The 14,987-nt window shown below is 36.6% G+C and overlaps 1 protein-coding gene across 1 annotated transcript in view; it reads left to right on the forward strand.

Annotated features, from left to right (window-relative positions):
• The window catches only part of LOC120626419 (tensin-1-like), a 96,551-nt gene that overhangs the window by 61,847 nt on the left and 19,717 nt on the right, over positions 1-14,987 (forward strand). Inside the window, exon 4 of the mRNA XM_039893941.1 lies at positions 11,438-11,518. Within this exon, the coding sequence (XP_039749875.1) occupies positions 11,438-11,518 (81 nt within the window). The remainder of the gene's footprint in view (positions 1-11,437; positions 11,519-14,987) is intronic.

Consider the following 14,987-nt stretch of genomic DNA (forward strand, 5'->3'; position numbering starts at 1 on the left):
TTTCAAACACATGTTGTTAATTGTGATATAGAATATCAAATGATTATTAAAATTCTGTCTGATAAGTAGATTTTGCACCATATACCTATTAAGTAGGTCTGTAGTCTGAGCTAATTGACAATGGCGTGGACGGGATGAGTCCTGCCATTTTCAATACAGAAAAAATAAGACTTATAATCTGTGGCCACGAACTTGCTATGATTTGGCTTAACAAACTGAGACATACCTACCTTTGTGCGTCCGTTCACAATTGCGTTCAGCGTGAGTTCAATGATCATTAAAAAGCTACAAATACAATAATGACCTAAATGCACTCTTGGAATTTTTAGTTACTGTCAAAAACACTTTCTTATCTTTATCCATATGTTTTTAATGTACCTACAAGATAAAACCAATTAAAACCAAAATATTCATGGAATGGATCGTAAACGTACTTCTTATAGTGCCCACGAAAGATGATAACATTCAACCACAAACGATAAATCTTTGATAAGTTCGAGTTATTTTTAATGGCGCTCAAAATATATAATATCAATGTGCACGCAATGGCTTGAGTTACTCCAGCATTACTCGGCCGAGCGACTGTTAGAAGTCACTTTAGTGAATATGCAATTTTTCCAATGTTTTTTAGCCTTACAAATTATGAAGCTTGCCTGTACAGCTACGAATTATGGTATCCTGCGTTTGATCCCCATTTCCAAATTTTTTTGTTATTGGGTTTTTCTGTCGCAGTACCAGTCTGTTGGCTGATAGAAAATTCGTGTTCCTTTATTTCCATACCTCGAGGAGCAATCAATTCTAGCCCCGGCGCGGTGTTTAAATGTTCTGAAGGTACACACTATGCACACTATTCTTAGCTACGTTTGATAAAAATATGTCCAAGATGGCCGACGCTACAAAATGACGTATTAAATTTTTTTACAACTCCCTTAATCAAATGAAAGGGCACGCCTAGTAGAATAATGTAGACTATATTAAAAGTCGTGTGTTTTTATATTTATATCTGTTAACCCGAAGTGCCCTCACAACTTAGTAATCACTTATATTCTACAATACGTTGTAAGTTGACACCTCGTGTAGGATCAGTGCTTAATTGCCCGTAAGCTAATCGCGGCGCTGCGGGGAGTGGGGGAGGGAAAGCTGTTCCGGGAACAATACGATCAACGGCGTAACAGATTAAGTTGCGCGATCTAACCATTTTTTTATAGTTTAAAAAACCGGCCAAGTGCGACTCAGACTTGCGCGCAGAAGTTTCCTTATTACTATCTATAAAAACGCCAAAACAATCATGTCAGTTGTTTTGGTACCCCCTTAAATATATATATATACACACACACACGCCACACCACACAGACACACACACGCCACACCACACAGACACACACACGCCACACCACACAGACACACACACGCCACACCACACAGACACACACACGCCACACCACACAGACACACACACAACACAAATACACAGGCACATGAAAGTTATAACACCACGTCGTTGTTGCGTCGGGTTTAAATTAAAAAGCTTTAAAGGACTTACAAGTAAAATAAACTTTCACAATTAATTACGCAACAAAAAGTAGATACCTACCTACTGCAATCGATTTCCTCGCTTGATGGTTTAATTGCTGTAAAAAGCAGAAAATTCCACGCGCCGTACTCAGCGGCGCTATTAAAGCCAAGTGTAACAAATGGGCATAATAACTTCATCGGGCTCGAACCTCGGACCACGATGGATAATTGCTCGGCCGGCCACCGCCGCCGCGTACGAGATGGCCGACGTTGCATTTAAAGCTACGTTATGTATTCTTATAGATGAACTAGCATCACCCGCGTTTAATTAATACACAATTGTTCAACTTGTCACAAGTAGAAATATGAATGTTAAAATATAAATTGTTAATGTAGGGCAAACTGCTGAGTTTCTTGCAAGTTTTTCTCATTAGAATTTGACTTCCAAACCAGTAGTAGAGTCTGTACCCACATGCAGTCACAGTTGACATGTCAAAAGTGCTTCTATAGTAATCCTATTTAAATAAATACATTTAGATTTATGTTCTTGAATGTTTTCAATTAATAAAAAGTTAATTGATCAGTTTGACAGCTTTGTACACACAAAATATCTTCGTAAAGGACTTTTCTGGTATCTGATAAGTGATTCTTTCTGATTTGTAAACTCTATATCTAAAACTCTTAAGCTTGACCTTAGAGTCGAACTCTCAACATTGAATAAACAAGCTAACACCCAAAATATAGACATTAAATTTAATCCTTTCTTAGATCAAATAATAAAATTAGGTAGAGGTTATCGAAAAAAGAGAATAGGAAAATCTTTTTGTCACTACTAATTTTAATCTGTGAACTAAAGTTTATGGATAAGAATGATTACTTATTTCAGACATAGATCAACAAAGCAGTTTATTTTTTAATCGACACAAACCCCCGCAGTTACAAGGTGCGTAGGCCGTCATTGGTGAAATTACTGCTTTAAAAAGTTTTATTTCAATTCAGTGGTTTCAAAATTGTAGTCTCTAGATTGGTAAACAGAATACCGCGTAGGTATTCGGTATGCTAATCAGGTATTGAATAATTTTGATATAGCGTCGCGCGCTGCATACAATGTGACACCCACGGCAGCCGCTGCGTTTCCTGTTACACGTTTACTCCGTAACTGGTGTGCTTGGGAACTTACGAACACATAGAACCTACTTTGGACCCACATCGTATCCGCATCCTAACTAGCGGATCCGCATAAAATTCGCACGCTTTCCTATACAAACCTCCCTATTTTAGACTAAGACTAAATGCCGCGAGCCACCGCGTCGCCCCACTCTCTTTAGGGTAGTTGTTTTGTGTTGTAATGGCAGAGTAGAAAAAAATTTTCACCACCCCTCTTCTTTCCGGAAAGAAGCGTGCCGTGCTCTGTTCTACTATGTTATTATGGAGTATGGACAAACCTTCCTGACTGTTACGGCCTATCGTTAGGGTAGTAGCGGCATATTAGATTATTCTTCATTAAACCGATAGTTCCAGAGTTTACCGCGTCCTGACAATTTTTTTCAAAAAAAAGGATTTTTTTTAAAATCCTAATGCATTTAATCCAACCAAATTAAAAATAACTCTTCAGCTTTATTATCAGTATAAAGAGTAAGAATTCTGTTATATTTGGTTTTAACGCCCTAGTGTCTGGACTTACCCGCCTCATATGAACCTTGGTCTGAAAAAATATTTGTGAGTAGTTGTAAGTTGCAAGTTGCTGAAGAAACGGACAAACAGGCAGTGGAGTGATTCTATAAAGGTTGCTTTTTTCGAAATGATTTGTTTGCATGGGACCGGCTGAGGAAGATATCAATAAAACAGTAGACACATGGGACGCGTGGCGCGGGTGGGGGCGCTCGGATCAAAGCGGTAAAAATACATTTTATTGGCTGGTATATTTCCGCTTAGACGAGGACAAACATTGATACGCGGTGTGGCGGCCTGGAGAGCATTCGAGTGACGTTTACGTTGTTTAGTTGCTAGTGGGTTGACATGCTGCAGGAAAAGACAAAATTAGGATTCGAAGCACGGAAGCGGACAATGTCTTATTTCCAGCCCCACGAAAACCCCAAAACATGGCACGATAAACCATAGTTCATACATGCTTACCAACTACATTAATAGCTTTACTTGTATATTATTCTAATAGTGTGAAGATGAGAATATAAAAGTAAAGCTAGGCACCCATTTGATGCTCTCCGTTGATATGAATTCAAGTATTTATAGTGACCACACGTTTGGTGCCCTAGTTTATTACAAAGAAAGCGGAAACAACACTCGTAAAATTAAGCCACAACCACACTATTGCGTTAGGAACATACTCGCATCCTATGCGTACTGACATGCCCGCGAGAACAATATCATCATCATCATCACATCAGCCCTCAACAGAGCACGGGTCTCGTCTCACAATGAGAAGTGGTTAAGACCGTAGTCCACCACGCTGGCCCAGGGCCGATTGGTGAACTCCACACACCTTTGGGAACATTACCGTGAACTTTCCATTATGTCCTCACGATGTTCTCCTTCACCGTTGAACCAAGTGATATTTTAATTACTTAAAACGCACATAACTTAGAAAAGTAAGAGGTGCGTTCTGGGATTCGAAGTCGGCTCCCCGAAAGTCGGGCTCTTTCTCAATGCGCTATTTGCGCTAAGCCTGACATTAACTTACGAACTACATCCAAAGTAATACAAGAAGACAAAAATGTATATATATCAAATTAATTATTTACTAAGCGCCCCAGGTGAGTTCTAAAAAATAATGCAATAGCTTAGTGGGTAGTTATTGAGTCTCCCTTTTGGCGATATTGTGTTGGTATACTTACCGGCACGCATCTCCAACTTTCCGTAGTTATGTGCGTTTTAAACAATTAATCAAACTTGTGTCAAAGGTGAAGGAAAACTTCGGATTTAAAACTGCATCTGAATTGGGAGTTTGTCATAATCTTCTCAAAGACGTCTACCACTCCGAACTAAGCCAGCGTGGTGGACCACTGCCTAAAAACTTCTCATTATTTTGGAAGAAGGCTTGGCCTGTTGTGTATTAGTCTTATACTTTTTTATACGTGTAATTATTAAGTAAAAACGATACTTACAGACGTCTAACAGACTGACTGTCTAAAATGACCTGGTACCTCGAAGTACATGTCCAGAAGTGTAATGTTAAAAAGTGCATTCGAATTGTTCAAGCTGTTTATGCGTTACGACTCGTCGTCGTTCAATGCCATGTGGTGACGGCAGATCAGAATACAGTTGTAACCACCCTTTTTGCCGCGGATGACTTACGAGGCGACTAAGAGAATATAATGGTGAACGTGCAGCGTCTGTGTGCTTCTGCTACCCGCTACTGCGATCATCAACCAGTCTGCCCAGCGTGGTGATTACGCGTTAATCCTCCCGGTAGGAGAGGCCTTTAGTCCAGCAGTGGACTGTTATAGGATATTGAAGAGGGTAGCAGTAATTGTAGGTTCGAGTTATCGGTCTAAATACGTTAATGTGGTATGGGCCTTACTAAACTGTGTTCCTATTAAAAGAAACACGAATTCCGCTGGTTGTTTGTATTAGTTTGAATCTCGTCTTGCACATTGTCGTGGGAGTGCACCGGAAGCGGCGGTTTAAGAGCGACCACCGGCGCGGGTTCGATTCCCTATACACACCACCCGTGACCTGTACCTACGCCACATGAGCCGTGAATAAACACGTGTCTTATTTTTGTATTTCTATTTTTTATGTAAGTGTAACACATGTAGTGTTTATATTCGAAACGTCATTTGACTTTTCTTAATGCCGTTTAACACATGCTTAATTAAGTATCGGTTGTATTTACGGGTGGCTGTGATGAAATTCGTAAATATTAATTATGTTACAAGTATTACCACTTAAACAAAGTACCTATACAATAGTAATACTGAGAGTTTTGTGGACTTAAGGCCTCTCCTGGGAGGGTTTGCGAATAATCACAACGCTGTGATCGGGTTGGTGAACGCAAACGGGTTGGTGATCGCGGTTAATGGTAGTCGTAGCACAGGACCCCGCAGCCCGTTCTCCATTATTCCCTTAGTCCCCTCGTACGACACCCGCGACACAAGGAGAGGTGGTGGCAACTGTATTCTAATCTGCCGTCACCTCATGGCGTTGAATATACTACGAGTTTGTCATAGCAATGGTTAAACAAATGAAACATTTTGAATGCCCTTTTTGACCATATAACATCTGGTCAAGTTCTACGATGATTTGACATCCGTACAATCAAACTGAACCAAGATACTGGGTCATAAGTAAACAAAAGATGATTTGTCTGTATCATTTTCAGTTATTAATTACAATAATATAAAATTATAAGACTTATACAGGGCTCCTTATAAATTAAACTTATCGCTGAAGATAAGAATTCACCTCAAACCATTTAAAAACGAACCCACCAGCTTGTATACATACTTATGTTGCATTAAAACCTTTAAGTGCGATCGCGGCCCAGATGTTGGGTTCAGAATCAAGGAGAGTTACACAGAATCGTTAAACGTCAACTTTCTTTGTAAGTGATAACGAGAATTGCAATTTCCGTGTCGGCCCCGCGCACGATAACCAGACTCCGCGCCTATTCCGCCACACAGATGTGAAATGCGAATCCATTTTGCAGCCCGTTTTCATATCTCTAGCAATGCTAAGCTTTAATGTTGTTAATTTTTTTTAAAGCGATCATAGAAAGTAGCCACATCTTCGGCTTCGGCTTCGGCTTCGGCTTCGTGATAATTCAGTTTCATCCCCGGCAACAAGCCTAATTTTCCGGATTTATAAGTGGTTAAAATTTAAGGAAATTAAAATATCATTCGCTTTAACGTCGAAGGAAAACATCGTAAGGAAACCTTTATCAGGTTTCCAGGTTTCCTTACGAAAGTTCTCCATAAAGTTAACAAGAGTGCGAAGTGCTACAGGCTAAGCCATTCTCATAGTAGGAGGAGATTATTAAGGCCGGTAATGATTTGCCAATGATAATGAAGAGTGATATTTACATAAGTTAAATCAAAACAAAAGCATAAACGGGATAAAAAAGAAGCAAGTACCAAGCTGCTAGTTCTAAACACGTCGACTCAATAGTATCGCTTGGAGTGGGAAATGGGTCTCTTGCGGTATCAATTCGTAGGCCGCGCTCGCACACGATTGAATTACAGAGTGTTTGCGGCTTTACCGCCCCCTCCCGTCCCGGGCGAAATGTAAATGAAACGATCGCAATCCTGTTACCAGGACAATGCCGCAACTGTCTCCATACCGCACTATTGCGGGGAAATACTCGGGAAATACCAGTCTTTATTACACTGCCATTTTCTTTATTTTTCTTTTCTTTGTTCGCTTTCGTTGCAGTAATCAAAAAGGTCTAAACCTGCTTAGAGGCTAAGTAGATTTCGGTATCGTTTTTCTGGAATTTAATTTTCATTTATTGTTTCTGAAAACAAGACTGTTTTGTATTTGCTTTTTCAATAAATAAATTCGAGCTCTTTGAAGCTCGTAAGCGTATGCCAGCAGCCAACTGTTGAAATTCAAGATCTGTTAAGCTGATCCAGAATCTAAATTTCAGTATTGTCAGGGACATTTAAAAAGATTCTAGTGAATTATAGGTGTTTTACAGGCTTCAGTAGTTTTTAGACAGCTTTTCAATACTTTGGTACTTAGGTGTTTCGCTTTGCAATCTCATACTTACTATCGATCAATATATAGGTTCGATATTGTTTTTACCCAACTACTAATATATAATATATTAGGTTTAAAATAAATAAGTAGCCTTTGTTACATCAGACAGGACCTACCCTTTGTAATACAGGTTTCCTCTCACAGAGTGTAGGGTATTCATGTAAATATTGTATCCATTATAATGAAGATTATTATTTAAAGGTATTCCTATTTTCAGCTTCTTTATAAAATTGAAATGCAATTTTAGGGAATTAATTTCAATTTGTAGTTAATGTATTGAATAGTTTAAAGAAATAATCATAATAATATTTGACTTACAGCGAGTGTTTATGTCACGTGATGTCTGTGGGTATTTTCGCATAAATATCGGTGCGGTCGAACACAAACTTCTCTTCATGTGAGACTCAACAACCAGTCAATGAATTACCTCTGTTATTCAGTTTTGATGAGCGAAAGCAATCGCACCCAATGAAATAAATATAACCCTTAGAAATATATTTCGATTAAAAGGGTTCATTAATGTTAGTGGCAAATCTTGAACATTAATAGTAACTCGCTTTAATATTAATGTTATTAGTTTAGGTTAAGATCATATGGATTTTACACAACTATCAATATTTAAGGTGTGACTGAGAGTAGGTAATTCAATTAATTATTATCGGAATACCTTTAGTTTTAAGATATTGTTTGTTTGCTGTCAGATAGAGGTTATACAGTTATTTGACGGCCGACTGGCACAGTAGGCAGCGACCCTGCTTTCTATGTCCAAGGCTGGGTTCGATTCCCACTACTGGATTTTTTTTTTCTGATGAACATAAATGTTTTTCAGAGTCTGAGTGTTTATCTGTATATTATAAGTATTTATGTATATTATTCATAAAAATATTCATCAGTCATCTTTGTACCCATAAAATAAGCTTCGCTTACTTTGGGGCTACACGGCGATGTGTGTATTATCTTAGTATATTTATTTATGTTAACCGTGTAGTGTTTACAAGATACCTACAAGAAACGCGGTTTATGATCGATCTTAATAATATTAAAACTTTGTACTGTTTAAAAAAACACCTCGGTAGTCGGTACCTACAGAACCCTTCGTATGCAAGTCTAACTCGGACCTAGTTAGCCCTAGAGTATTTAATAATCAGCTGGGATCTACCAAAAAAAACCTCAAAGAGAATGTTACAAATCTCCATTGACCGATAGTAAAAGCGTTAAAAAACGTTTCCGATGATCGAATCGCTTTAATGAAATGGCACCTAGTAGCTACGTTCGGGCCCTACACGTCGTTAAGCGTGTAAATAAAAAGATGCCCCGAGCGGTCCTGTTTTATTCATTGACAAGTGTTATTTTATATCGAGTGCCTTATACGAGCATGCTCGTGCAAGCGGCCGGAGCGGGTTTATTGAAGCGGTGTAAAAACCTTGTCGAGGAATGCTAGGAATTGAATATTGTGCCTACTCGTCTATACGCACCTGTGTGTCTATCTTTAGATCTAGACCCCTTGCTCTATACTAGCGACTCTAAACCTGAACTGTTTTTCACGCAGCCTAGTAAACTTACATTATTTCGTGACTAAAATGGTTCTGTAGAAATCCAAAGATATTTATTCCAAAGATAACTCGTGGCTTCCAAAACTTTCATCGTGTGTTTCGCCATAGCATAGGTATTCCAAACTCACAAACACGTACTCCTATAGTATTTATTAATATAAACAACCACTTATTAACTTTCTTGTTCGAACCAAAAATAAAACAGATATAAAATCGGTTCATCCTTTCGGGAAATACGATTACACACACTTACACACAACACACAAATACATCAAACTTGTTACAACCCGTCATTTTGCGTCGGTTGCACAAATAAAACAAATGTAAGCCAGGTTAGTTAGTTTTTTATTAGGTTTTTTTTTTAAATCACAATAAATGTTAACTAGTTGATCTTAAAAACACACCAATATATTTAGCTATCTGACAAATTTAATGTGTTATTTTCTAAGTAACAAATCGTGACAACATACCATAACAGTGCCTGTGATACCCTAAATGAATAAAGAATATTTAAATTTGATAAACCCGTTCCCAAATATGATGAAGCTAATCTTCAAATAACCTAACAGTAGTAAGGTAGGTATTTATAATATCCATTGCCTTTGTTAAACGATAAATATTTCACGTCCTCCTACATACGAATATTTGCGCTCGTAAACTAAATTCGAACGAAACAGACTGGTTTTTAAACTTAAAATACAAATTCGATCCACGGAGGAAAGCAACCGTTATTTTTACGACCGCGGTACAAATGAACCGAAGTACAATGCAGGCGATTATCTTGATGGAAAACAAATAAAAATTGGTATAAAACGGCATGCCATGGAAAATGTGACATCTGCATACACAACTCAGAATTGAACGGAACAAAACTGCTTGAGTAAAATAGCAGCATTTTTGAATCATCAGGCAGTCGGTAGATGTTTTTGAAACGGGGTGTCAGGAATTAACCAGATACCCAAAGGTGGACCGAATTTAAAACATTGCGCGTTTGGAATACTCGTATGTTTGGTTCGAAGTTATCAAATGTTATCTTCATCAAGAAACTGCAATAGAAAGGATATGAGTAAACTGTTTGTGTTTTTAAACTGTTAATAAGCAGTAACACAAACCTAAAAACACGTATTCTTTGAAAATCACAACCGGTATTAGGGCTTATCCTGCTGCTGCGTGAGAGCTCTGCCAAGCACGTGTCTCCACTGCTAAACTAGAGTGGCGTGAAGAGCTGACGTATAAGAAAGCGTTGGGCTTTTGACTTTTTGTCGTCACTGTTACTTGTCGGCTTTTGGACTTTAATCTATATATGGTGTTCTAAAAGACAACCGTTGAAAATAAATAGCGCTTTAGGTATATATAGTTCACAAAAAAGTACCACACAATATTCTTCAACATCCATTACGGCCACAGCATACCATTACCCTGCAGGATGCCTCCGATTGATAGATAAAACATGAATAAAGAGTGCATCACGAATTCATAGTGTTAGGTCTTGCCTACTTAGCATGACACACGAAACGTGGGAGTAATGTATGGGCAGGGATCGCAGACTATAAGTATAGGAACGGTGTAGAAGGAGTCGTTATGTAATTAACGGGTTATGCAACGAACAGTACTTATAATAATCTGCGATAATCAGATGAATCTGGAGCGTTTACCATCACCGCTAAATTACTTTAATATTGTTTACGTTCTTGTTTTAGTAATTTTTATTTTAGTACCGCCAAAGTCACATAAATATTTTAAAAATACATAAATATTACAATGGATCAACCAAATGAAATTTTTTCCCTTTGAATATTATTGTCTGCAAAGTATCACGAGCCTGTATTCAATATTAATCATACTATTTTCTATTGTGAAGTAATTTTATTGTAGATGTGATTAATTCTGTCTGTCCGTATAATATGTTTTCCCTGTAGTCTGTGTTTATGGGCACCGTCTATCTTCATAACATAGTGACTTAATTATGACGTCCCTTCGTGCCTCCCTCCTCTCATCTCTATTAATATTACATAGGTAAGTTATTAATGAATTTGCTTAAATGATTTCTCAAGTGATGCCAACAGTAGTACCTACTGTTTTATATTATACACATAGTTTGACTAAATGCCTCTTTTACAGATTTTTTGGTTTCCTTTGTTAAGGTTTAGATGTTTAACTCACTACGATCGTATTTTGTTTTTAGTCATATCATCAATATCCTGAATTTTTCAAAATGTCAAAATTAAACATTATAAATTAATTTATTTCAAGTAGGCCTAATATAAGCACTTTTGAAATATTCTTTTTGATTCTTGTGTGAAGATAAAACTAATATCAGCGATACTTTTACTCGTATATGCGTTTTAAAAATTATAAACAATAATATAATGATCTTTTACACGGTATTTTACGATAATCCAACCGTATATAAAATACTTTTCCATTCGCCTCCATGGTGACAGGTATCCATGAGGATTTCTCCACGATAAGAAAAAAAAATATTTTTATACCCCTGACTCTGTCCCCTGGTCTTGGTGAGCACCTACTTCAGCGGTGTTTTTATATTATACCGATGGCGCTCTATTGTTGTGACATGATTGAGAGGAACCTCCTCGAATATTGAGTGTAACGAATGGTGTGTTCTGGGTCATATTTTTTTGCTGTTGCAGGCGGAGGAACTGAACGCGCTGGTGGGCGATGCGTTCCGGATGGCGTTCGCCTCGCAGCTGCAACCCTCCGCGCCCCTCTGGGTGAGTGCTCGCCACCGGACACCTACCCTACTCATCCCACCCGGCACTATATAAATACCATGCAGTAGAATTAAAAACAAGTATGCATACCTAATACAAAATTATGACTATTTTTAAATGCGGAATGCAAAAACAATTTTTACTTACAAAAGCGATAGAAAATCCTTATCTAACAATACTTTAGCCAACTCTACATAAATTATATTAATTTTAACTTTTGCACCACAACTGTGCTATCAAACCTAAATACAGGAAAAGTAGGAAAAAGGTGAGAGTAAGATTATATTTTAGAGTGGTGGTCGATAAAACACATAATAAATACATACATATCGTGTATTTGAAACAATGTTTGTAATTGTTAACATTTACAAACATTGTTTCAAATACACGATAGATTGAATGCTACAAGTACATTCGATATCAGAAACTTAAATATATATACATAATGCATACTAAGGAATAAGAAGCGACCGGACTCCCTGCGGATACTCGTAATAAAGACTGTAACAAAGTAACAAGCCGGGTCTAAACACTGGTTACACGTAAAGTGGGCAGTGGCCTGGTTCTAATGTTCCCTATTTGGGAGCGATAATAACAGGCAAGATTGATTTAAATCTGTTTCAATGGGATGCCTATAATTTTGTTGTTTTTTTCCTCAAACTGGTTTGCGCTATATTCAAATAAAATATAAAGGTAACTTTAGAACTTATAACAATAATATTATTTATTTATCGCACAACAGAAAAAAAACGGTTTACAAAAGGACTTAATGATAAAGCATTTCTACCAGCCAACCTACGGACGTTCGAGAAAAATGTGTGAGGGTGTGACCAAAAACTTAAGGAAATTTTATATTGTATGTGTACATATACATATGTAAAATATATGTATAAATATACACCTAACACCTACATGTATGAACCTAACTGAACAATTCTATCCTCAGTTTATTATTTTGCGTTTTATTTAATAAATCGGACACAGAAAAACAAACTTAGATCAACTCAACAATAGTCACTGGCTAGCACCTTGAGATAGGTACCTACGTATCACAGTATATCCTTGAATATTGTTTAATTGTTATCATGAAATCACTATGATCTGTCTATAGAAATCCTACTGCTGGCACCGGCCTCCTAAATCATAATAGAGATGCGAGTTATTCAGGCGATTTTTAATCATATTATTTTACCATCAAGATGATCATAAGATAATACGATCAAAATATATATAAATATACGACCAATGCGATTCAAAATGAGGGTTACTGACTTAGTTGTTAAGTAGTACTACGTAGTAATGATGAATTACTGTTTATTATAAATTGCAACTATTGCCGTTGCCAAACCTTTTTCTCTGGTCCATCCAACCTCACGGGTCATATTTTACAAACCTAGTGGATATGACCATTGAGTAACCTAACCACGAAAATAGATCCTCTGTTTGAAAATAAATCAAAAACGGCTTCCGTATAATAAAATGGACGAATGAATCCCGCTAGGAGTTATTAAATCGAGAATGACATAAAACTAAGAATATTAATCTATGATCCGCTTATAATGTTAGAAATGCGGACTTGGAATCAATTTCAAATGATTCCTAATACAATTTAATTCAGGGATGTAAAACATTTTAAACCTTATGTTTATAACGTAAAGTCTTATTTATTTTGGAACTTTCAAAATTGGGGGAAATAGTGAACCCCACGTTTCCTTGTTGTGTAATCAAATGATAGTGATATTCTGTTCTTTTTTTACTCGCAGAGATGATTAAAATTGGTTTTACAAGCTACGAATAACATTTTAGTGTTGAAAGAATCGGCTCGGATTATTTATTTACTACTGATATATATTTTACTACTGATGTCCGCGATTTCTACACTTTGAGTGCGTTGTCCAGGTAACAGGTATTTTCTGTTCCTAGTTGCCAGAAAAACTCTATAAACTAAAGTTTGCGACATAAATAAATTAGAGACATAACCTTTCCTTCCTCTTAAGTAAGATTAACGTTGATTGACTTTCGTATTGTTGGTTTGGGATTTAAGCTGTGCTTTGTTAACCTGTTGTAATTTATGCTATAAATAGCTGAAATAAATACTAACCTTTACATAACAAACTAATGTTTGCCACCCCTGAAGCCTTTACTGACAAACAATATCCGTTGGACAGTTTTATTACATCGATCCATCTCGATCAATGTGGTAATCAGATCCGAAGTGGTTCTGCTTGTTTTTGTGCCCATACCTCTGTTATCTGTCCAATATTTCGAGTTTTACTGCAATTAAATGATAACAATTTCTTTTATTATTAGGAGTTACGAAGTTTGTTTAGAAAAACAATTTTTTTGTTTTCCGCAGTATAAAGTTGTCTTGCAAAATGCTCTTTCTACCCAGCCGAAATAGTCCGTTGTGTCAATTTATCCTTCTGTAAAAAAAAACCCTTGATAATCGTAAAGTTCTCTATTTGTCTATGCCTGTCTTGCCATGATCGGTGCATCTTCACAAAGATCGTCAAACAAACAGACGAATTACACCCTAGAAAACAGAATTTGAAAAAAAAACGTTGGTTGCGCCAAGTTATAATTAAGTATTAAATATTAATTTAAAATTTAATTGGTGTTCTTATTCTCCTATTCCTAAAACAGCACTGAACGATTTTTCATAAAGATGCCGGCGCCCTCATAAGCCTCAAAAACACTAATTTTTGAGGCGTATGAGGGCGTAGCAGACCTGTCGCTGAAATAAACAAAAGCAAACAACTTTTTATTTTTTTGGGGACTTGCTTTCCGATTGCGAAAAGTAACGGGCAATACGATGTTACTGGCTGCCTGAAATAAAACCGCAAAATATCATAATATACCTTAGAAGGTTCAATAAGATCGTTTTAAGCATAATTATTATTTTGTGTGCCAAAAACAATAACATAAGGTGTTGTGTTTGAGAAGAGAGAACTTTTTGGGGGATATTTGAGGGTGCTGTCTTTCCTTTGCTCCGTTTCCTTCGCATCTTTCTTTTTGTACACAAATTTACCGCAAAAATTATAGTCCACTCATCGATAATAAAAAATCATAAAAAAACTTAATATAACTTGGCGCATATAAGTTTAAATAATAATAAAAAAGCTTAGAATCAGTTATTATGAAACAACAGATCTACTGCACACTTATTTTTATTTAAATGGATATCACAGGGCTATAAAGAAACCAGGGATTTCGTCAAATTCTTATCCTGCCTTTTATAACCTTACGCTTAATATTGCATCACTATTGTGAAACTGTACAATTTACGTTAAATTAATTTCTTATTTTATAAATTACACTGTTACTCTATTTTTGCTTCTAATGTTCAAATTGTTGCAGTCACATTTTTTTTTATTTTAAATATGTTTTTGTTTAATGTATGTTACATTGAATTTTTTAATATGTATTGCCAATATATAGACTATCATGAATCTAAACATCTTTAAATTTA

The sequence above is a fragment of the Pararge aegeria genome, chromosome 9 (genome assembly GCF_905163445.1).
Source record: "Pararge aegeria chromosome 9, ilParAegt1.1, whole genome shotgun sequence".
Taxonomy (NCBI): Eukaryota; Metazoa; Arthropoda; class Insecta; order Lepidoptera; family Nymphalidae; genus Pararge; species Pararge aegeria.